A 22,100-nucleotide genomic window follows, 5' to 3' on the forward strand; every position below is an offset into this window, starting at 1 on the left:
AGGGTTGACTTGTGGACTGACTGACTTGTTTTAGGAGTGAACTGAGGGGTGCTAATGGGAGAAGCATTGATCAGCGGGTGGCAGCTAAATCACAAGTCACCTCTGATGTCTCCACTACAACCACTGAAGCCCACACACATACACAGGATTCAACACAGGTGTGTGTGTGTGTTTATGTATGTGTGTGTATTCGTCTGTGTTAATGAGAAAGTAGTCACATCTGATGCTGTATGCACAATGGTAGACTTATACAAGAGTCCCTGTGTGACCGAGTAAGTGAATGGGAGTGAGTCTGTGTGTGTGTGTGTGTGTATATGTGTGTGTGTGTTTCAGAAAGTACTGTACGTGTGAGTGTAGTTGGCCTCTGCAGGCAGCTCCGTACCACTGAGAGCTCCTGCTGCTGTCATCCTTCTCCCAGCTCAACATCTGCTGCACGGGCTGGCACATCGGGGGCGGACACACACACACACACACACACACACACACACACACACACACACCTCTCACCTTTCTTGCTGTTGCCACGCTATCCTCTGATCCCTCTCTGTATGTGAAAACCTGCAATCAGAAGTCTTTTCCCCATTAGCCGTTTACCCACCTCTGTCAAAATGTCTTTTCATCTGCTCTGCACTCCAGCTATCAGAATCTCATCTGTTAGTATTCTTCTCATTTGGGCTTCTCCCGCTATCGCTTTCAATTTGCATGATTTTAGCATCTCATTTTTACACCTTTCGCTTTACATCTCGTTCACTCACTCCCTCTCTCCATCTCTTTTCCCTGTCTCCCACCATCCCTTTCTCTCTCTCTCTCTCTCTCTCCTATTGAAGGTGAATAGAGTGTGCGGCTCTATCCTGTCTCCAATGTTGACTGTGACAGGTTGAGTAGAAACTCTCTCACACTGTGTGTGTGTGTGTGTGTGTGTGTGTGTGTGTTGTGTGTGGTTGGCTATGCTGGAGAGGAAATGGGCAGAAGTGCAAGGCTAAGGACAGACTCTGTTCCTCACTTTAGCACCATGCTGTTCTAGTGTCACCCCCGTATGGAGCAAGTGCGTACACACGCACACACACGTACACACACACACACAGTTAATTTTGACAATCCACAGAGATGTTTCCACCTTGGAGTGCAAGGACTCCCATCCAACTGACATTCACACAAGTTGGTGTGTGTGTGTGTGTGTGTGTGCGCGTGCGTGTGTGGATTTATGTGGATTTCTCGTTGCCTGACAGGTGGGAACTAAGTTGGGTCAAACACTGAATCCCCGCTGATCTTCTTCTTCATCCTCTGTGTCTCTTCCGGAGGTGCAAACTCTCAAGTCCAGAGAGGAGCGGAGGGCCCCACCCCACCCTCCACACCACAACAACACACTCACCTCATACTTCACTCGTCTACCTGCACACCACACTTCATTCACTCATTCATCGCCACGCCACAGCATACCTCACTCGTTCACCCCAGCCCCAACTCCACTCATTCACTTCTCTCATCACCCCTGACTACTGCCTCCTGAAGATTCACTGCGTGCTCCCAATCACCGCCAAGAAAACTAAGTCCAACTGGATACCGTGAGGAGCATGTCGATATGCACGTCAATGCAAGTCGATAGAAGTCATTAAGTCCTACAAACATTCAGGGTCATAATTGCTGGAGGAAGGCAGCCAGTGGAGCCGTTTTGACTCTGCAGGTTCTCGTTGTTTATATGCAGCAATAGCCTCAGGCGCGTTTAGATGCAATCAGTCAGTTCTGCGGAGCACGGAGGACGAGAAGAAAGACAAATCAGTCACTCCAGACAGGACGGTCCACCAAGGGCAACTGAGGTTAACATGATGCTGAATCAGCCAGATGCAGCCTTTTGTGGCTGGACAAGAGGAGAGTGGTGAAGCTCGGCTTCAAACCAGCATCGCTTTTTTTCCCTCCTTCCCCTGGATGCATGGAACACACGCACACACACTCATCGGGTCCCAAAGGCAGAGCTGTGGTTGTTGCAGGGGCACACACACACACACGTGTACCCTTGGGTCCCATGTCACAGTCCATTGTCTCCAGACAGTCTCGAGGGACCTCGGCCCCTCTGTGCCCGTGACGGCCCTTTAGCTAATCTAATAGAAGCAGATTTAGAAAATACCTCGGACAGCTCTTTTTTTTAAATCATCCTCCCCCACAAATGTTCTACAACGGTCCTCCCATCTCTCTCTCTTACTCACTAACTCAATTTCAACCTTCTGGTGGCTGAATACATCATGGGAGAGACCCACATTCTGACCACCCCATGGCCATTTCAGGAAGAGGGTCGAACAAGAAAGGAAAACCTGAAGGTCGAGCTGAGAGAACGCTAACCATTGCTAGTGATCAGTGTTGGGTGTAACGCGTTACAAAAGTAATGTAATTACTGTAATATATTGCTGTTTGCGGTAACGTGGTAATGTAAGGCATTACAAAAAAAAATTGGGTAATATTTTACTCGGTGCAAACTTCAGTAACGCGCGTTACAATGCATTTAACCCGAAATTAAGTGGTGTTTTGTTTTGATACATATTCGCAAACACCACGCGAGAACAACAGAGGAGAAAAAATCCGCGCAAAATAGAACGTTATCTCCTGATACTGGTTGAATATGACTGTGGCTGCAGCAGACTCGCAGGCGGACTCTATTTGCGGGATGGACATAGCCTACGCTCATTATTTTCAGCTTGTCAGAGACAACGCTATGAAGAACATAATAGTTAGTGCACTTTGTGTGCGAAACCGAAAGATCTCTCTATGCCTCGCGAAATAGCACAAGTAAATTAATGAAACATCTAAAGTAGTGCCACGCTAATCTTTTTGATTCTTGATAAAACACAAACTATGCTGTTGTGCATGTCAGCTTTGTGCTGTGAACTTGAATTGAAGAGAATAAAGGGATAGAAATGCAGAAAAAGACTGTGTAGCCTGGCAGTGCCACCGCTCCCACCACGCGCATCACGCACTTTGCGTTGGACACCAAAGGACAGAGGGGGCACCCAAATGTAACTAATGAATAGTAGCTTTACTGCAAACTGCGTTTCAATCTTCATCAATAACGTTTACAATGTTAAAATGCACTAACACGATGTTACATGCAAGTTTGATACCTTTTGGGTTCTCTCAATCACCACGTAGTACTAGAATTGGTGGGTCTTCAATCATTCGTTTTCCAAGCATTTACAGGCTGCGGGAAAGGTGGAGAAATGTTGCATGTAACATTCATGAACAAACAGGTAGCAGGGCAGTATTTGTTGATCTTGTGAGCTTTATTGAAAAACAAGTCAAAATTGTTTTAGACCCATTGTTTGGGAATATTCATGATGCATCTTCAGCCAACCAAGCTAAAACATCAGTTCACATTAAGCAGAGGAGAAAAGGAGGTACTTTTGCCACCAATGTTACTGCAACAAAAGATGGAGATAAATATAACAGAAAACATATCACTCCTACTCCAGATAACCAGATAAAATGTATATTTTGCCATTATACCAACCATGCACTGGACAAATGCTCACAGTTTAAATCAAGGACACAGCAGGACAAAATACACTTCCTAAAGGAAAAAGGGATTTGTTTCTGCTGCTTAAAGTTTGGACACACAAGCAAAGACTGCAGGAGTCGTTTGGATTGTCAAGTGTGCCATAGAAAGCATCCATCTGTCCTGCATGTGGAAAAGGATTGCGCAAAGGAAGAGACTGTGAGCCCTGCTTTACAGCAGACATGTGGACATATAGGGGCTGGAGAAGAGGACCGTGCTGTTTTCCCTATTGTCGCTGTGAAAGTGAAAAGCCAAAAGAGCAACAAAATAGTGTACACGTATGCCTTTCTTGACCCAGGGAGTTCGGGTACATTCTGTACTACTAATTTGGCAAAGAGGTTGGGGGTAACTGGCAAAACAGAGAACATTATACTTAGGACAATGGGGCAGATTAAAAATGTTAAAACTACTGTCGTATCTGGATTGGAGGTATCTGGTCTTGATCAAGAGGATTTTATTGAGTTACCATCTGTTCTGACACAAGCTACAATGCCAGTGTCAAGAGGGAATATCCCATGTCAAGAGGATGTTGCTAAATGGACCTACTTGAGCAGCATTAAGTTACCTGAGGTGGATTCCGACGTGGATTTGCTTATTGGCACTGATGCTCCCAAACCATGGGAGCTAATCAACAGCCAATGTGATGGACCTTATGCAGTAAAGACAAGAGTGGGTTGGGTCATAAACGGGCCTCTTCGTGGTGGAGACTCTGGAGGTAATGTCTAAACAGGCTGTACTGTTGTAACTGCTAATCACATATCAGTAGAATACTTGGAGAACATGTTAAGTACATTTTAAATGAGACAAGTCGCTTCCACACTTTTGTTGCCAACAGAGTCTCAGTTATTAGAGAAGCCACAAACACGCAGCAATGGAGATATGTGAATACCAAAGATAACCCTGCTGATGAAGCGTCTCGCGGGCCTACGGCTAAGGAGTTTATGACTCAAGGAAAGTGGCTAAAGGTCCCAGAGTTTCTGTCTTTACCTGCAAGTGAGTGGCCAATATTTGACATAGGTTCATCTTTGGTTTCTGTTGATGATCGAGATGTGAAGAAGGAGCCAATAGTGAATGTTATTGTTAAGCACAGTGACACTCCCACAGATTGCTTTATCCATTATTTTTCCTCTTGGAGGAAGCTCAGAACATCAGTGGCCTGGCTCCTAGAGCTAAAAGAGCGTCTCTTGCTTTTGAGTCGGAAAAGGAAGGAACTTGTGGCTGGTAAATGTGACAAAGTGGACCAGGAGCTAAAAAGGTTTAAAGCCACATTTGGAAAATCCAGCTTGATCCCTGAACGCTTTAATGAAGCTGAAAGGGCAGTAGTCCATTATGTACAAAAGCAAAGATTCAGCAGTGAAATTGCCTCTTAAAAACAAGGCTCAAAGAATGTGTCTAAAGATAGTCCCCTGTATCGTCTTGATCCCTTCTTGGAAGATGGCACACTCAGAGTTAGTGGTCGCTTGTCTAAATCAGCACTGCCATTGGAAGTAAAGCATCCTGTGATCCTATCCAAAGATCTGCATGTTGCCCAGCTGATATTGCGTCACATTCATCAACAACTTGGACATGCTGGTCGTAATCACATGCTAAGCAAGTTAAGACAGAAATATTGGATCCTTAATGCCAATTCTGCAGCCAGAAGAATCATCTCTGAGTGTACAGTATGCAGACGTTACAGAGGAAGGCTGGGTGAGCAGAAAATGTCAGACCTGCTTGAAGAGAGAGTCTTGCCAGACAAAGCACCATTTACAGATGTGGGAGTGGATTATTTTGGACCACTTGATGTAAAAAGAGGACGAACCATTCTGAAAAGGTATGGAGTAATCTTTACCTGTTTGAGTAGCTGTGCTGTCCATCTTGAAGTGGCATGTTCTCTCGATACAGACTCCTGCATAAATGCTGTCAGAAGATTCATTTGCAGAAGAGGTCCTGTGGCGAGTATCAGGTCAGACAATGGCACAAATTTTATTGGCACAAAGAAAGAACTAAGACGAGCACTGGCTGCATTAAATCAATCAAAGATGGAGACTACCTTTGTCCAAGAGGGAGTGAAATGGAGATTCAACACACCAGCGGCCTCACATCAAGGTGCCGTGTGGGATCGCTTGATACGCTCAGTACGAAGTGTACTTACCTCTGTTGTTGGGCAGCAAACTCTGGATGAGGAGGGTCTGCAGACTCTGTTTTGCGAGGTAGAGGCGATATTAAATGACAGGCCAATCACAAGAGTTTCAGATGATCCTAATGATTTGGAGGCGCTCACTCCCAATCACATCCTCCAACTAAAAGGGAAACCCATCTTGCCACCAGGTTTGTTTGAGCCATCTGATCTGTACATTAGGAGAAGGTGGAGACAAGTACAGTATATCGCCGAGCTCTTCTGGAAAAGGTGGACATCAGAATATCTACTGGTGATGCAAGAGAGACAAAAATGGGTGAGACCGAAGAGGAGCTTTTGTCCAGGGGATATTGTCACCATTGCTGATGCCACAGCTCCAAGAGGCTCCTGGATGATGGGCAGAGTGTTGAGTACCGCATCTGACTCCAGAGGCTTGGTCCGCTCTGTGAGGGTCCAAACAAAGACCAGCACCTTGGAGAGACCTGTTACCAAGCTCTGTCTCCTCCTTGAGGCTGTCCCCTGAAAGACTCTCTCCCTGAGTGTCCCTGAGAAGAGAAGAAGACCTGAAGATTCTTATAGTAGTATAGGGCATAGGTTAGGGAAATAGCTCTCTTATGCTTACGCTAAAGGTAATTGTGAGATTTCATGTTCACAATTAGGGGCTGGGTTGTTGGAGCTATTTGTGGTTTAATTTTCTTTAGTATTTAACATCCTTGATTTATTATTATAATTATTCATATTTGTTGTTATTATGATTTGTTAATGTTAAACTGGGTTTATGTTTCTTTATTATTTGTATTTTTTGTTTTTTATTATAGTTTAATTTAAGCTTACGTTAATTGAATGGGCCGTCAGGTGCAGATTTACATATATGTAGGTCAAGTGGGATGGGTTTGGGAGGGCACCGGGGCATATGGTTTTTATCAGGGATCAGAGAGGTGAAGGCTGCGTTTGCTGGCTGTAACTTGCTGAAATGGTGAATAAACCAACATTGAAATGCCTTTTCTGGTATTCTGGACTTTGAATTGTTTTCCTTGACCTGCGTAAAGCCTAATCCACGGTGCCAGGATATGGCCATTTGATTTGTTTTATTTTGTTTTGTTAACATAAGGACAAATAGCCATTACAGCACCATTTATAAGTAAAACAGCATTTCTTCAGAAATTAATGTTTAAAAACACACAGTAATGGTCGGTAAATAATAGGCCTTTTATTTTACTTTAGGTGTTTGAGTTATCATTTAAATGTCACTCACTCAAAGCCACTCACTTAGGGCACCGAAATGTTCCTTGTATTGCATCATGAGCACTGCGCCTATTGCATTCTACTGTTGTTAGCCTAATGGCTCCCACACACAGCTGCGTGCATCGTGTTGCTGGAGACGCATCCAATTCACTTTAAATGGGCTCACGTGATCCGTTGCCGAACTGAATTGTGGGTCCGTCGCGTCGCGTTTCTCCCGCCGCTCGCGTTGAGGAGTTCAGCTGTTGCTGCACCGACAGACGGCACCGGCCAATCAAGCCAATTTACGGACGGCACCAACCAATCACATTACGGTTTTACTTCGTCATTTGCATAGCTACCGTCGGGAACACCCACTGGCATGCGTTGACGGAACGCAGCTGTGTGTGGGAGCCGTTAAGCCTAGCTCAGTCATTATGCTATACCACATCTCCCTCCATTGGAAGAGCAAGCTGCATTGAGCGTAATAAACTGCATTTAGAATGGCAAATCCATATTTCTAGATATTTTGGTGAAATTAACTTAAAAGTAATGCAATAGTAGTGTAATGCCTTACAATTCAGAGACAGTAATATTATAACGTAACAAATTACTTTGAAATGACAGTAATAAGTAATACATAATACATTATGATTTTGAAGTAACTTGCCCAACACTGCTAGTGATCGAGCTAGCGGTGGAAGGACATCAGGGGAAGCACTGCATCCCAACCCAACGCAGGCTACGATAAGCCCTGTTATCGCATCAGTGTTATTGTACAGGAACACACCGCACAGCCCGATACATCTCCTTTATTGATAACCATGTATGGATCCTTCTGGAATGCAGCCAGAGAGAAGGCAGAGGAACAACACTGGGAGAGCTGACTGTTGTTAACTGCCCAGAGCCTGCCTAACCAGTCAGTGGTCAGTAGAGTTTGCCCTAATAACCTTATCCCTGAAGGCAATGACACAATTGTGGGCCGTATGAAAGTGTCACCACCATGGAGGAGGAGTGGCAGTGCTAACGGGAGAGCAATACACTTACACTTCATATATTCACACATGTGTGTGTGCGTATGTGTGTGTGTGTGTGTGTGTGTGTGTGTACACACTCAAGTAGCCACTGGCGATAGGGTCTTATTAAATCATGTACTTTAATGTGAGTTTCCTCATCAGCAAGGGTGCAACAGCTCCCTAGCAGTGGGTTCCTCAGGTCATTTCTGTACTCTCCTCTCCTGTCCTGTCCGTCCTTTCCTGTCCTTTCCTGTCCTCTCAGTGGACACAAGCACCCCGAGGGCAATCCCTCAGCCGTGAACCATGATTTAAAAAAGGAGACACTGGAACAGGGGCATGCAGGATGAAGGAGGAGGAAGAGGAGGAAGAGGAGGAGGAGGGTGGGTTGCTAATCTCTAAAGCAGGTAATTGCTAAGCAATCGAGGATGTTTGTGTTTATTCTGTGCATTCTATGAGTGAGTGCTGCTGTATTGTATGTGTGTGTGTGTCTGTGTGTGTGTGTTGTAGAGGACTTCCCTGATCTGCTGTGATAAAACAGCTTAAGCAAAAAGACAAGAGGAAGAGAGATCAGGTTTCCTGGTGAGCGCCACTGAAGCATGGCGAACACTCCCGCCGCGTGCCTATATAAGGCCTCGCTTGCTCGCTGTTTATCACTTCAGCGTGTAAACACCGCACACTCGCCAAGCCACCACTCTTACCCCAGCGGCATCGCAGGGAGAGCTCCCGCTAATAAATGGCTTGTAAGTGGTGGGAACCTGGCCCCCGGTTTACAGCGATGGCCTGGGTGCTTTGACGACACCTTGTTTCATCAGCTGCTTCCGGGCTTCAGAAACTTCTAGAAGCTTCTATCTGTTCCTGGGAGATTAGCTTTTGCTCTGAGAGTTGAAGAGAGGAGGGGCTCTCAATGTCGTCAATGCATTTAAAGTCTATTCAACAGCATGTCTACTCATCTTCTCTTCCCTCTGTCTATCCCTCTCTCTCTCTCATTCTCTCTGTCATAGTGGCGCACCTCCCTTATGTCCTCTCCTCCTAATGGGTCTCACCCCAGCCCCGTCTGCTTCTGTCAGGAGGACAAAGTGTTTCCGTGGTAATCCCCAAAACCTTTTCATTCCAACACACACACACTCTCTCTCTCTTTCTCTCTCTCTCTCTGTCTCTCTCTCTTCCTCTCCTTCTGCTCTGTTCTCTGCATGATAAACTGTGCCCTAGCCCTATGTGAAGGCTTGAGAATTGCCATCTCCATCTTCTTGCCTCTCTGCCCCCACCCCCATTAACGCTTCAATTTCTCTTCTTTTTTTAAGGCCCTCCGAGCTTTACTCCACAGAACGCTTTCCTCCTTCTTTTCAACTTTCCCTGCCACTCTCTCCCTCTCTCTCTGTGAAATGCCAGCTGCCCAGGCTGGACTGATAGGCTGTCATGGGCCAGCGAGGGCAGCAGCAGCTCTGGGCGATCGATGCACTGCTGCCACGACAAGCCTCAGCAGTCAATGGCAACCAGGCAGGGCCGAACACCGGAGAGAGGTGTAGAGAGAGAGAAAGAGAGAGAGAAAGAGAGAGAGAGAGAGAGAGAGAAAGAGAGAGAGAGAGAGAGAGAGAGAGAGAGAGAAAGAGAGGGGTTGAGGAAGGTAGGAAGTGAGAGAAAAAGAGAGTGAGAGTGAGAGAGGGTAGAATGGAGAGCAGGAAATGAGAGTTGAGGAAAAAACTGGCTGGGTGGAGCGGGAACGAGAGGAAAAGGGCAGCGGCTCTGCAGAGGGGACACACGAGAAGGACAAAACAAAGAGCTGGACTTCACTCACTCCTTCATTCTCCCTCTTTTCTATCTCTCTCTCTCTCAATCCAGGAGTCCTCTTCTCCTCTCTTCCTCCATCTACCACTAGACTAGATCATCACTAGAGTCACACATGTACACACAGATATGAAGGAGAAGTACCAGCTAGATGATCCTCAAGCACAGTTAGAAAAAAAAAAAAAAAAGCACAACCTTACCTAACCTAACCACAACCACCATCTAGGGCAAAATCACAAGCTATGAGGATGTCAACATCCGTGGCTAGGTGTTAGTGGTTAACTGCAGGTCCCTTAAAGCTAAAGAGTTTGGCGTGGAAAGAGAGACGCAGTGAGTGGAGATAAAGGAAAGAAGAGTAGAAGAGGAAAGCAAGAAAAAGAAGCCAAATAATTTCCCCAGAGTACAATTGAGGAAGACATGACCCTGCGGAAGCGGAAGGACTTACTTCCCCGTTCATTCAGTGTGACAGGCCTGAACACACAGCATGTGATGGCATGTCAGGAATGCAGACACACAGGCATGATTATCAATGCACACACACTCTCTCATTACACACATTAGTATGACTGTGAATGCACTCTATTTCCCCCAAAAGCCTCTTACACACACACACACACACACACACACACACACACACACAAAATGCACTTGTGTGAGTGTACCAAGTTAACTAGACTCATGGAGCTCCCAGCCTGTTTCTGGTCATAAAAGTTTCATCTGGCATGCGTTCGCTCTCCATGTGAGGCGATGGAAGAGAAAAAAAAAACAGATAAAAGCAACGCCTCTTAACCTTCAGCTGATCTCTATAGCACGGCACTCTAGTCTATGCTCCAGCCAATCCCACGGCAGAATAGACATCATAGACATTCCCACTGACCAATCGCGGCTAAGCTCCCAAAAAGGAGGGTGGGAGGAAGCGGAAGGAAGCTGGGCATTGGCTACAGTTATCCAGTCAGACAGGAGATGCAGGCCAGCGAGGCCCTCATTTAGAGAATGGACATCAGCTGACCGACACATTCACCCGGACAGACAAGACTCCCAACAGCAGGCTTCGGTCTGTGAGACCATGGAGAGGTCAGACATGCACACCGGTGCAGCAATCGTGCCCAATAGCGCTGATCAAAGGAGCCCTGCCAAGATCAAAGACCGAGTGCTGTGCAGCCGTGACGGCACACACATGGCAAGCCAACACGGTCAATGAAGCGCCGGTGTGTCCACGCCACAGAAACGGACACTGACCGCAACACGAACTGGATCTGCAACACTCTGTAATGCACAATCACCACTAGCAGAGTTCTAAGGGGTTAGGATTTCAGGTGAAGGTGGATTCAGGTGGATGCGGTGATAAGTGAGGGTTCGGTTTTAACACGAGCGCAGCGCTGCTGAAGGTGTCCCTGTGCTGATGAGAGGGTGACCGGGACAGGAGAGCAGGAGGTCAGGAGACGCAGACGCAATCACCTCACAGCAGGAGGAGTGCCAGGGCCAGCTAGTGCCCAGAGATCTCTTATCTGCAGTTAGACCTGTCTGCTTAGACACACACACACACACACACACGCAAGAAAGCAACTCTGCCACACACACACAATAATGCAACTCTGCCACGCACACACACACACACACACACACACACACACAATAATTTAACTCTGCCACACACACACACATTTACACACACAGAATAAAACAATTCTGCCTCATACACACACACACACACACTTTTACACCTATCTCACAAATGCACGATGGCACAAGGTCAGCGGCCTGTCCTTCCCCATTTTAATGAGATGGTAGACAGTAGACAAGGCAGCAACTGCGGAGACAAGCGAGAGAGAACTGCCAAAGTTTCAAGCAGCAGGACACACAGACAATTTCACATGGAAATATTCACACACACACAGTACACAGTACAGACACAGTACACAAACCCTCTCGCTTTCTCTCTCACACCCACACACACACACACACACACACCCCACCCACTCACACACACACACACACTGACCTGAGGCGACAGGGAGGTAGGTGGATGAGAGAAGAGGGAAGATCTGGCGGCAGCCCGCAGGCCATGTGCTCTCCTGACGGTCTGGTGGGCGAGGGGGCCAGACAGCGCCTCCTGCTGTAGGGGAGGAATAATGATACAATGTCAGTGGAGAGGAGTGGAGTCAGAACGACAGAATTATCCTTTCACTACCCTCTACTGCACTCGACCATGCTAAAAAGCGCTTCCCACAATCACTTCACTTCCAGCAGATAAGAGATCTCACACAGGATAAACCCAAGCAGTCTAAACAACAGGTGCACTAGCAGGCTGTAGAGCTCAAACTCATGCGCACTGGAGTCAAAAATTTCTTTGAGAGTTTCCCCACAGTAATAGCAGCTCTGCCGTTTTCTGCTTGTGTAGATAAAGTCACATTAAATTAGATTTGAGCCCATTTGGATGGGCTCAAACAACTAGAACAGAGAAATCTTCCATCATTACAGGCACATTGATTCATTCTCCCGCCCACGCACACGGTCAAGAGCCTGATAAAAGCTTGGCTGAAAAAGCTCCAGCACTACAAGCTTGGCCCTCCTGTCACAGGCTCATGTGTGAAGAGGTGCTCTGGGTAAAAATACACCCAGCACCTTTATACTGTGTTAGAAAAGAGAGAAAGAGAAAGGGAGAGAGAGGGGGAGAGAGGGAGAGAGAGAGAGAGAGGAGAGATGGAATGAGAGATGGCTCTGATGCCATTCACTCTGATCACACACTACCTTCCTGCCTACACTCCAATTAGCTCTGTGACAATTAATTGCTCATTAACTAGGCCCAAAGACTTCCAAAGCCACACTAGGAGACGATACACTAATAACTGCTCCAGAGGAGAGAGAGTGTGTGTGTGTTTGTGAGTGTGGAGGGCGGTGGTGTTGGAAGAAGGGTGGGGGCAACAGAGTGGCCAGGCGATGGGGGTGGAGGGGGTTTGTGGAGGTAAGACGGGGTCGTTTAGGGTGAAGGTGTGCATTGATGGTGAGGCTTTTATCTGGAAAGTTAATGTAAGCAGCTGGCTCCTAAATCACTACTCTACCGGGGCAAACAGATAGCCCCATATGGAGCAAGTGCACACACACACACACGGGGAGAGAGAGATAAAGAGTAGGCAGTCCATCAAGTCATGGAGAGGAAAAAGGGAGAAAAAAAGAGAAAGAGTGAAGAAACAGACTGAAAGACAAAAGATAGAAAAAATATTCATGAGGGAAAATGAAGAGAAAGAATGTGACAGAGTGAAGAATAGATGGATAGATGGATGGATGGGCAGAAATGTAAGAAAAGGTAAGAAAGAACTAAAGAAACCCGTGGACGCTGAATGAGGGCTAGCAGTGATGTGGTATGAGTCCCAGGTGAGAGGGGTGCCAGAGTGGAGATTAGGCTTCAGTAGTGGAGCGGCCTCTTCTCAACACACTCGGTCACCGCGGCCGAGACGAAGCCGCGCCAGCACAGCTCGTTTGATTAGCGCCCCGCAAACCACTCGGCCGCGACACGGCCACCACTAGGCTGCACTTTGTCTCCCTGACAACAGAGCTCTCCTCACGGCGACCACGCTGGCCCGTGACCTTCTTTCAGCGGAGCCCCATTAACACTTTCATCAGTCTCTAAGGGAGGATGGCGCGCCGACAAATTCCCCACAGCTCAAATGCCTCGGCACCACCATGAAGCAGCATCAAGCTGTGTTGGAGGACTTTAAATGTAGCTCATTTTCTTTTCTGTTTTTCTTTGGGAAAAAAAAAACCTACAAGTCTACTTGAAAGATAAGAAACTACATTGATGCCATTTGAATGATAAACATAACCACTAATATCAAAAACACATCTGTGATGAGGCTTTCTTTTACAGAGAACTGATTACAAAACTTCAAAAGCAAACATATCAAAAATTGCTAGAATATAATTTAAGTTTGCAGACGGTCTTTGAAGCTCCACAAATGTGGCAGCTGCAGCTTGATTCAAAGGCTGTGGTAGAGTTGGCATATTTTTAGTTTGTTTGTCCCAAGCAGAGCAATATGTATCCACAACTGCATGCCAAGTGCCTGTAAAAGTCTCTCAGATATACTAAGCCTTCATGTGTCTGACACTCATCACGCACTACTGGACAAGTGTTCATATAGAATCTACGATAGGTAGCTATTTCTGTTGAAGTAAAAGAGCAGCTGGCTATGAAGCATCAGAGAAAACTATACCTCTGCCCTAAGAGACATGTTCACGACAGCAAAACTGGTGACACATATCTGTGTTGCACAAATGCAGTCTTCTGGGAGCACACTGATCTGGAATCAGTTTTTTCCCCACCTGTGTGTTCTTAAATGTCATCAGAGCCAGAGTTGTTACCAGGCCAGTAAATGAATAAACAAAGTCTCCATAAACTAGGACCACGATCCCATTCCACATGCCTTGAGTCATCTGCAAATGCCCGAGCCTCTCTGTCTTCCAGTGCTGGTGTCTATTAAAAGAGAAGGTTACTGGACAGTTCTGGCTGCGTCTCAGAATTCAGTCGACCATGACCCTGGGCAGGATGAGAACATGAGTGCTGGTTAAAATGGTCACCTCCAGCTGGGAGGCAATTTGTCTGCATTAGCTGCCACAGATTACGGAGGACTTAGCAGCACATGTTTAAGGAGCAGCACCAACCTGTTGTGGGTTCATGACATTTACACACACACACATATATATACGTGCATGCATGGAACAAGCTATACGAGTTTTAAGTATGAACAAATGTAGTGGCTAGTATGACAAGTTTAGCTCGTTAGCGCAAACATGCTCGACATTCTCAACAGTCCACTTGATGGGGAAGCGCTTAAAACCAAGATGGCTGTGGAGGGTACCAATTAGTGCTCAACGAGCACAATTAAAAGATCTGGGATTGTTTATGACGGCTGGAGGCTGGAACGCGCACGCTCGACTGGACTCATTAGGATGGAGACCCAGAGGAGATGCCAGATCTGCTGCAGCAAAATAACCATAACCACACACACACACACACACACACACACACACACACCAATGGGGGCATCTCCGGGAGTCTAACTTATTGTGAGCGGACATGTTCTACAAATCCATGCTCCTTGCTCCAGTGCATTCATAATGCCACAAGCTCTTGTATGTCAAAAATATCTCTTTTCTTATTATCTTATTCTTTTAAAATGCACGTCTGACACACAAATACATTCAGGCAATATGTATCACTGAACAGACAGGGGAAAAGAACAGATGTGTTTGGACCATGAAGAAAGGGGAGAGAGGAGTGTTGTTGTTCACAGGAGAATGCCACCCCCTCTTTGGAGTACACTGCTGGAGGATTTTGGCTGGCGTTAAATCTCAGTTCTTTCCTGGTGGAATGAAACATGATTTATTTTTTAAAAACTGCCCACTTCTACTGGTATGTGGGCATGACTATCGTGACTTGACAGCAATGTAGCTCCACCCCTATGAAGGCGGGTGTGAAGCCGTTACTGATTCAAGTCACGGGAGAGGTGTGCTGTTCTCTGGGACTAAGGGTGTGGTGTGTGTGTGTGTATATGTGTGTGTGTGTGTGTGTGTGTGTATATATGGGGTCAGCTGCAGTGACTATCTTTACTCCCTGGGCACCAGTGGGGCTTGTTAAGGGATGGGCGAGTCCATATCTACTGATAGGCAAGGCCTCCCAAGCCAGAGACTCCACAGCTGTCAGAAACAAAACACACACCTAACAGACGCAAACAAACAGAAAACTTCATACCCAACACACACACAGAAAGACACACACACACACACAGTCACACACAGACACACACACACGACTGCCCATACATACACACATACACACAGTGCAGATATGTCAGCATGGCACAAGCTGTTATTTGGTGTGGAGCCAGTGTGGCTGCAGTCACCCGTAAGCCTCTGGAGCTGACAGGGGAAATATGGCCCCTCTGACACTCACTGCAGGCCGGGGCTTCCACACACACAGTCAGTGACTTTCAAGTAGAGGACACCCAAACGTGTCACACCCCCAGGGTAGAGGAATAACAGACAAAAAAAAACATAAGGAAAAAGAAAGTAAGAAAAAAGCCTAGCACTCTTTCACCTCTCTAACTTCTCACATTTTCTTTTAAAAGGCAACTCATGCAGAAGGAAAAGTCAGTTTTCTTATCAGGCTGATTGTGTGTGTGTGTGTTTGTGTGTGTGTGTTGCATTATTCATATCGCCTGCATCTACCGCAGACAGCACTACTACTATATAACTGCGGTGCTATGGCTATCACATAGCATGGAACACATATCTCCTGTCACACATTGACGTGGTGCCATACTGAGCCGTCTCTCGGACACAGATAAGAGATGGAGCTGGACTCCCTGGGTGGGCTCAAGTGAACTGGAGCACCCTTCTCCAGAGCCCATGCTGTTTACACACACACACACACACACACACACACACACACACACACTCACACAACACACACACACACACACACACACACACCCCAATGGGAGCATCTCCACCAGGCATGATCTCCCTCTGCTGAACACAGTGAAAGTAAAAGGAGTAACTTGATATCTCTTGTTAACTGATGAGTGTGAGACTACACACACACACACACACACTCTCTCTTAGGTCACTTGCCCTTGTGTGACAGCTCCTTTGCAGCGTCTGGTCTTGGCAAGTGTTTGGTCTGGCTGCTATGGCTCTGGATGTGTTTAGAAGACACCTCAGCATCATTCGACCCCATGCCGCAGAGCCAGGGCTTGTGACGTGCTAGAAAAAATGCATTCCCCCTGCAGTCCTACCACACACACACACACACACTAAAAGCCAAAGGTGATTCATTTACCCAAAGACTTACTGCAATAGCTAAGGCATAGGGGTAAAGGCAACAATCTACCACTATAGCTCTGTGTGTGTGTGTGTGTGTGTGTACATGTAGTCTGTAATCTGTTTGATTGGCCTTCAATGAGTCTCAGAGTTCAGATTAATTTCTTGGTTAAATTTAACTGAATATTATGCAGAGTAACACCATCTGTAAAGTAGTTTGTTGAGCGGTGGAGGCAGTCACCAGGAAAGATGGTTCCAGTATGAAGAATACCATTTATTTTTAAGCTGCCGGCAGGTGAACAGACAAGACAGACTGGTACATTTAACATTCAATTGAGTACGCAGTTAGCAAAACCCTTAATATCAGCAATAAGGTAGTAATAACACTGAGTCAACAAACCTCTCACAACAGAGGTCCAGAATAGACTGAATTCCCTATTACCTGGACACAGGTAATAAAGTGAGTTACTCCTCCCCTCAGGAGTAAACCAGCATTCATAAATCAATTAAGTGAAGGAAATACATTTCAGTAACAAAACCATGTATAGGCTAATACATACAAACTTCCATGTTGAACACGCTAATATGCCCACATTTAAATATCACAGCTCATTACAGCTAAAACAATGATACAATACAACACGAGAGCAAAACACCCCTGCTGGATGTGGTACAGTCCACTTGTTGGCGCTCCTGTGCGAATAAGGAAGCCACAGTCAATGCGCTCTGCTTTGGCAGACATCGGTAATGCTGCAGGTAAGCTCCGCGATTAATATGAAGTTCTCCAGTGTGAATGAATGGATGAGTGTGTGGAAAGCCAGGCTCACGGCATGGCGCGCATCATGCCAATACACACGCAATCTCCCGCACTCGCTGACAATGTCAATTAAGAGTTGCATCGCTTCATAAAGTAGTTGCCACGCTAGTATACCAAAAGTCCCAACCGCGTCACAGTTGCAAAGCATTCATACCCGATTCCTTAAAGCTACATTGTGTACTTTTTTGAGTTAATTCTTAGCAAAAACCCATTTGTTCTTTCAAAAATATGTGCTCATTCATGTGTGATTAGTAGGTGGAAATAATTAAAGTATTCTCGTAAGTGTAGAATCTGCTATTCCAAATACATACGCGCGAGTCGCGCGAATGGCTGAATCCATGTTGCGCCTCCATCTTTGAAATACATTCGCCAACGAGGGACATTCCTGGAATTCAGCTCCGCCTTTCACGCTTGTAGGCAACACTCATTGCCTGATTAGTCTACTCGCGACTGCCCGGCAGATTTGAAAGTCTGTTGCAGATGGAGGATTACATATTCTCGAGGACATGAAAAGGAGTCGCCAAGGAAGCGAAAAGGAGAATTAAAACGACAGACCAAAGTCAATATTGGAGTGGCTTTTCTAAGATGGAAAGCTCGTGAGGAGCAAGGATTTTAAAAGGGACGCCGAAGTTGCCTGCTTTCTCCTCGACAGGTAATTCGGCCTATTCGTGTAAACATACAGTCTATGGTGTAAATTCGAAGTTTTATAGTTGCTTGGCTAACTATAGCATGGTTGTCCATAACGCTAGAATGACGTCTGGTTCCCAAAAAAACGTCCCCCTGCCACAATTCCAACTCTGTATCCAAACAGAACTCTACATCGAAACCGTCTGGGAACGTCCTACGAACGTCACAATAATAGGTTATTTGCACCACAGGGGACGTTCTAAGAACGTCCTGGGAACCTAAAATTTCTAGCTGGGCTTTTCCTCGCGTCGATGAAAAAGGATTGTCTAGGCTACGTTGTAACAAAAATGTGCTATGACTGATCACAGGCAAAGGGCACTGTAAATTGTAGTTATTTTTCATTGCTTTTGCTTTGTAGCCTAAATGTATCCTAATCTGATAATGGGTAGCCAATTCCAAGGGTGACGTTCACATCCTGAGGCCTGTCCTGTAGTCTTATTAATTGTAGACGTAGCCTACTAATTACTAAATTGTCTGAAAGTTTTTCACCATATGAGTGTAGCCTACACCTCAGAATGGGGGAAGGGTAGACTAGTCCATTACACTTGTGAATGGAGCAAGGTAGACCAGCCAGCCCATTGAGACTGATCAATGAGGGTCTAAGTCATTATCATGCAGAACAATAAAATACGGACAGAACTGCTTTGATTGAACTTTAGTCAATGCATCTACCAAAATACATGTTTCTTCACGGTCATAAAATGAATGTACTTTGTTTGTGGTTTAAGTGAGACATTCTAATATGTACTGCTCTTTTTTGTCCAGCTATGAGAGAGAACTGGGAGCAGTCACATCAACACCAATGAAGGGAAAACCCTCTAGTATTTACTACTCCAGAAGTGTCCAGCATTTCTAATGGGACAGACAGGTCAGTCACGGCATGAAAACAATTGTTGATTCTATGTGATTGTTGCTTGATAATAACTGAAAGTATATTTTTAATAACATGGTGTTTACCATTTTATGTACTGTCATATGTTGTGAAACGCTCTGCTTATTCATTTCAGATGAGCATGTTGGCGCAATTGCAGAAGCCCCTGAAATTGAGAACCTTGAACAGAGGTAACCCATCAATGCTCATAATGTCTATACCCTAACCCTACATGACATTCTCTATTGTATATTTTCATGATATAAGCATTTATATATATTTTTTACAAAGCCTACATGACATGAGCATCGTGGAGGATGTGGACGAAATTCAATGGTCTTGTTATGTGATGCACATGCATGCCTTCATTGTTCCTTATGTAACCTTGCCTGTAACTCAGTCTAGGCAAAATAGCACTATACAGATTAGTAACAATATGTTGAACTATATAAAATGGTGTGTATGTCTAACAACACTGCATGTCTTCCACAGGATCAGCTTTCCAGGAGACTGCAAATTTAGAATGATGGCCCATGTTTCTTCAAAGGCACCATACAAAAAGGAAGGGTTAATTTCTGTAAATAAATATATTGCAAATAACATTGTTGACCATGTTACTGTCATTTGGTGTTTCAAAATGGTATTTTGGTATTTACCACAGCTCCTTTTTTAATTATAAGTTTGTGGATGTAATGTATAAGAGGTACAGCATGAACAGTCTCTTATCAATTCTAAAAGTTTTTATTTTCATGAAAGCAAAATATAACGATGTACCGGTGTAAAATAAATTAAATACAGTTTTAAAAGGAACAGGCAGTACAACAACACTAATACAAAACTATTTACAATAACACAACATTACAACATTATAGGAAAATTCCAGAGATGTCCCTGAGGGTCAGGGAATTTATCCCTTATCCTACACACACAGCTTGGGATCACTCTTCTATTACCCTGTCCTAGAGACCCATGCTGCCAGAAAATGAAATGTCTGTAGGTAGCATATCTGAACTCTATTGTCATCACCTGGCTCTCTTATGGCGGCCTTACATTGTACGATTTTGGTCTGTTTTCACAGTCGGCGACAAAATTTCCAAAGTCGGACAGAAATCATGGGAGTTGTACTGGAATCGCGGCGCGCTCCCGTCAACTAGATCGTTAAGTGTAAGGTGCCAATCTTAGCGGTTTTAAGTCAGTCAGAGTCGGTCCTTTTCTAGTTTTGCCGTTACGACAATATCAAACATGTTTGATATTATCGCAAGTCTTTCTAGTCGTGGCTCATGCAAATAGTGACGTGAACTATAAAAACCAATAGTGACCTCTCTCCAACACCAAACAGGAAGGGGCAAAGTAGGCGACAGCTGTAGCCTATGATTATTTGTTATTCTTATAATATTTGTCATTTCTTATACATATTGAGTCGGCTCTTCCACGTGACAGAACGACTCTATATTGATGTCACGCATGAAACAATGCTGCAGAAACATGAAAATACGACTTTGAGTTTAGTATGCTATAATTTCGGTTCCTGTTTATCTATTGCACGATGGGTAATAATTTAAAGGAATCTAGTTGCAGTCTTGTAAATAGTGACCCTGCAAAATCCCTAGTCATTGCAAAATCATAGTCTGTGACTTAAAACTCTACTACTTGTCTTTAGATGTGAGAGGGTCTGAAACTGTAGTCTTTCAAAAATCTTTTCCAAATCCTTGCAAATCTTTCCAAAGTCTGTCAGTGTAAGGAGGGCTTTATATGGCCTAATGCTGTGATGTCTGTGATGTACTGCCTGTGAATCTGGAGAAAACCTTCATCTAGGCAGTAGGCTACTTTGTGAAGTGAGGCAGAAGGCTCACACAGGTGGCAGGGTTTTGTCCACAGCATTTTCTCTCCCGATCGGTTGGCATGTCTCTGCAGTGTGTACAAGTACACCAAGGCATCCCTGGCACAGGTGGGGGGGACGACATGTCTGCACTGATGCAACAAACACCAGACCTGGCTGCCTCACTAGCAACTGTGGTGAGGTTCCTGTGCTCTTGCAGGCTCATTCCATCCACAAGTCTCTGAAGAAATAAGACACAATAAATAAGATCAGATAGGCTTGTTTAGGTAGCAAAGTTAGATTGTTAGCAGAATAGTAGTAGTACTCTGTCATTTTTCAAGTGTTCACACAAAATGATGAAGAATACTATGTGTATGGACAATGAAAAGGTGGAAATGTTGTTGTGTAACATTTTCTATAGACCATAATGTAATCATATGTGTCGTGATTTCACTGGCAGACACCTCATCATGCAGTTGACTGGCAACAGCTAGAAATTGCTACATATAAACAATGGAGATACAAACAGGCAGGGAAGCTACACCAAGCGCGTAACTGAAGCGTTCCGTTCACAACGTGTAAAATCAATTTTAGAAGAATGGTCTATTTTTCTGGTTTAGCCATAGTGGCAGCATACGCAACGCAAACGAACGTGCCTGGTGCAGCTTCCGAGCTAATTTCGGTGTCATTGACATTGATACTGTTAAGAGAAATATTAAAAAAAACAAACCTCCGTTGCTTCTCTCCTTTGTCTTTGAAGTTCTTCCACTCTCTCCTCGTCATCTTTGGAGTCTTACTTTTTCTTTGCCTAGGAGGTCTCAGCGATCCTCTGCCACCGGCTCTTGGCTTTTCTTTACCTTTCCCTCTTCCTTTACCTTTCCCTCGCACCTCCGTTGCATCGACTGATCTCTGACTCTGCTCACTGAGAAAAATAGTAGGCTACGCTGTAAACATGGCCTTTACACTATTAATCTCGCACATACAGAATAACGATAGCACTGATACTGTACTAACATTAGCATGCATTCGTTTGGGAACCTGATAGCTGATGCTAGCAATGAAATAGTAGCCTACCAAAATAACGAAAACGTAAAACTATTATTCACTTTACATAGAGGTCATAACCAACATGTTTACTGGCTATATAACTAAATGCAATGTGTAATTGTTTTCTAAAGTAACCTCATCACTGGAAGGAACACTGGACGAAGTCGTAGGCCTAGTACTGGAAGCCATGTTAACCTTGGCATGAAACGGCCACCGTAGGAGTTAAAATGCGCTCGGAATGGGAGGGGCTAGAAAGTAATATTCAGTTGGTTGTCATATAGAATTTCACCGCTAGATGGGAGAAGTTCTTACACAAGGTAGCTTTAATATTATTTCACATAGTCATTATTTGAGT

The 22,100-nt window shown here is 45.0% G+C and overlaps 1 protein-coding gene and 1 long non-coding RNA gene across 3 annotated transcripts in view; one reads left to right on the plus strand and one right to left on the minus strand.

Moving 5' to 3' along the window:
- mcu (mitochondrial calcium uniporter) overlaps nt 1-22,100 on the minus strand; it is a 69,078-nt gene that overhangs the window by 28,003 nt on the left and 18,975 nt on the right. The window contains exon 2 of one of the 2 annotated variants that reach the window (XM_076285830.1): nt 11,688-11,801. The exons of the other annotated variant lie outside the window; for it this stretch is intronic. Coding sequence (XP_076141945.1) covers nt 11,688-11,801 — 114 coding nt within the window. The remainder of the gene's footprint in view (nt 1-11,687; nt 11,802-22,100) is intronic. 2 annotated transcript variants of the gene reach the window in all.
- LOC143124371 (uncharacterized) lies at nt 17,549-19,476 on the plus strand. Its single transcript, XR_012987034.1, has 4 exons — nt 17,549-17,973; nt 18,774-18,876; nt 19,016-19,070; nt 19,372-19,476. It is a non-coding gene; the product is annotated as an uncharacterized LOC143124371 (long non-coding RNA).

Source organism: Alosa pseudoharengus, unplaced genomic scaffold (genome assembly GCF_046254945.1).
Source record: "Alosa pseudoharengus isolate Yale_2024_CS ecotype anadromous, Long Island Sound unplaced genomic scaffold, YU_APseudo_1.1 YU_APseudo_1.1_scf_15, whole genome shotgun sequence".
In the NCBI taxonomy this organism is placed as follows: Eukaryota; Metazoa; Chordata; class Actinopteri; order Clupeiformes; family Clupeidae; genus Alosa; species Alosa pseudoharengus.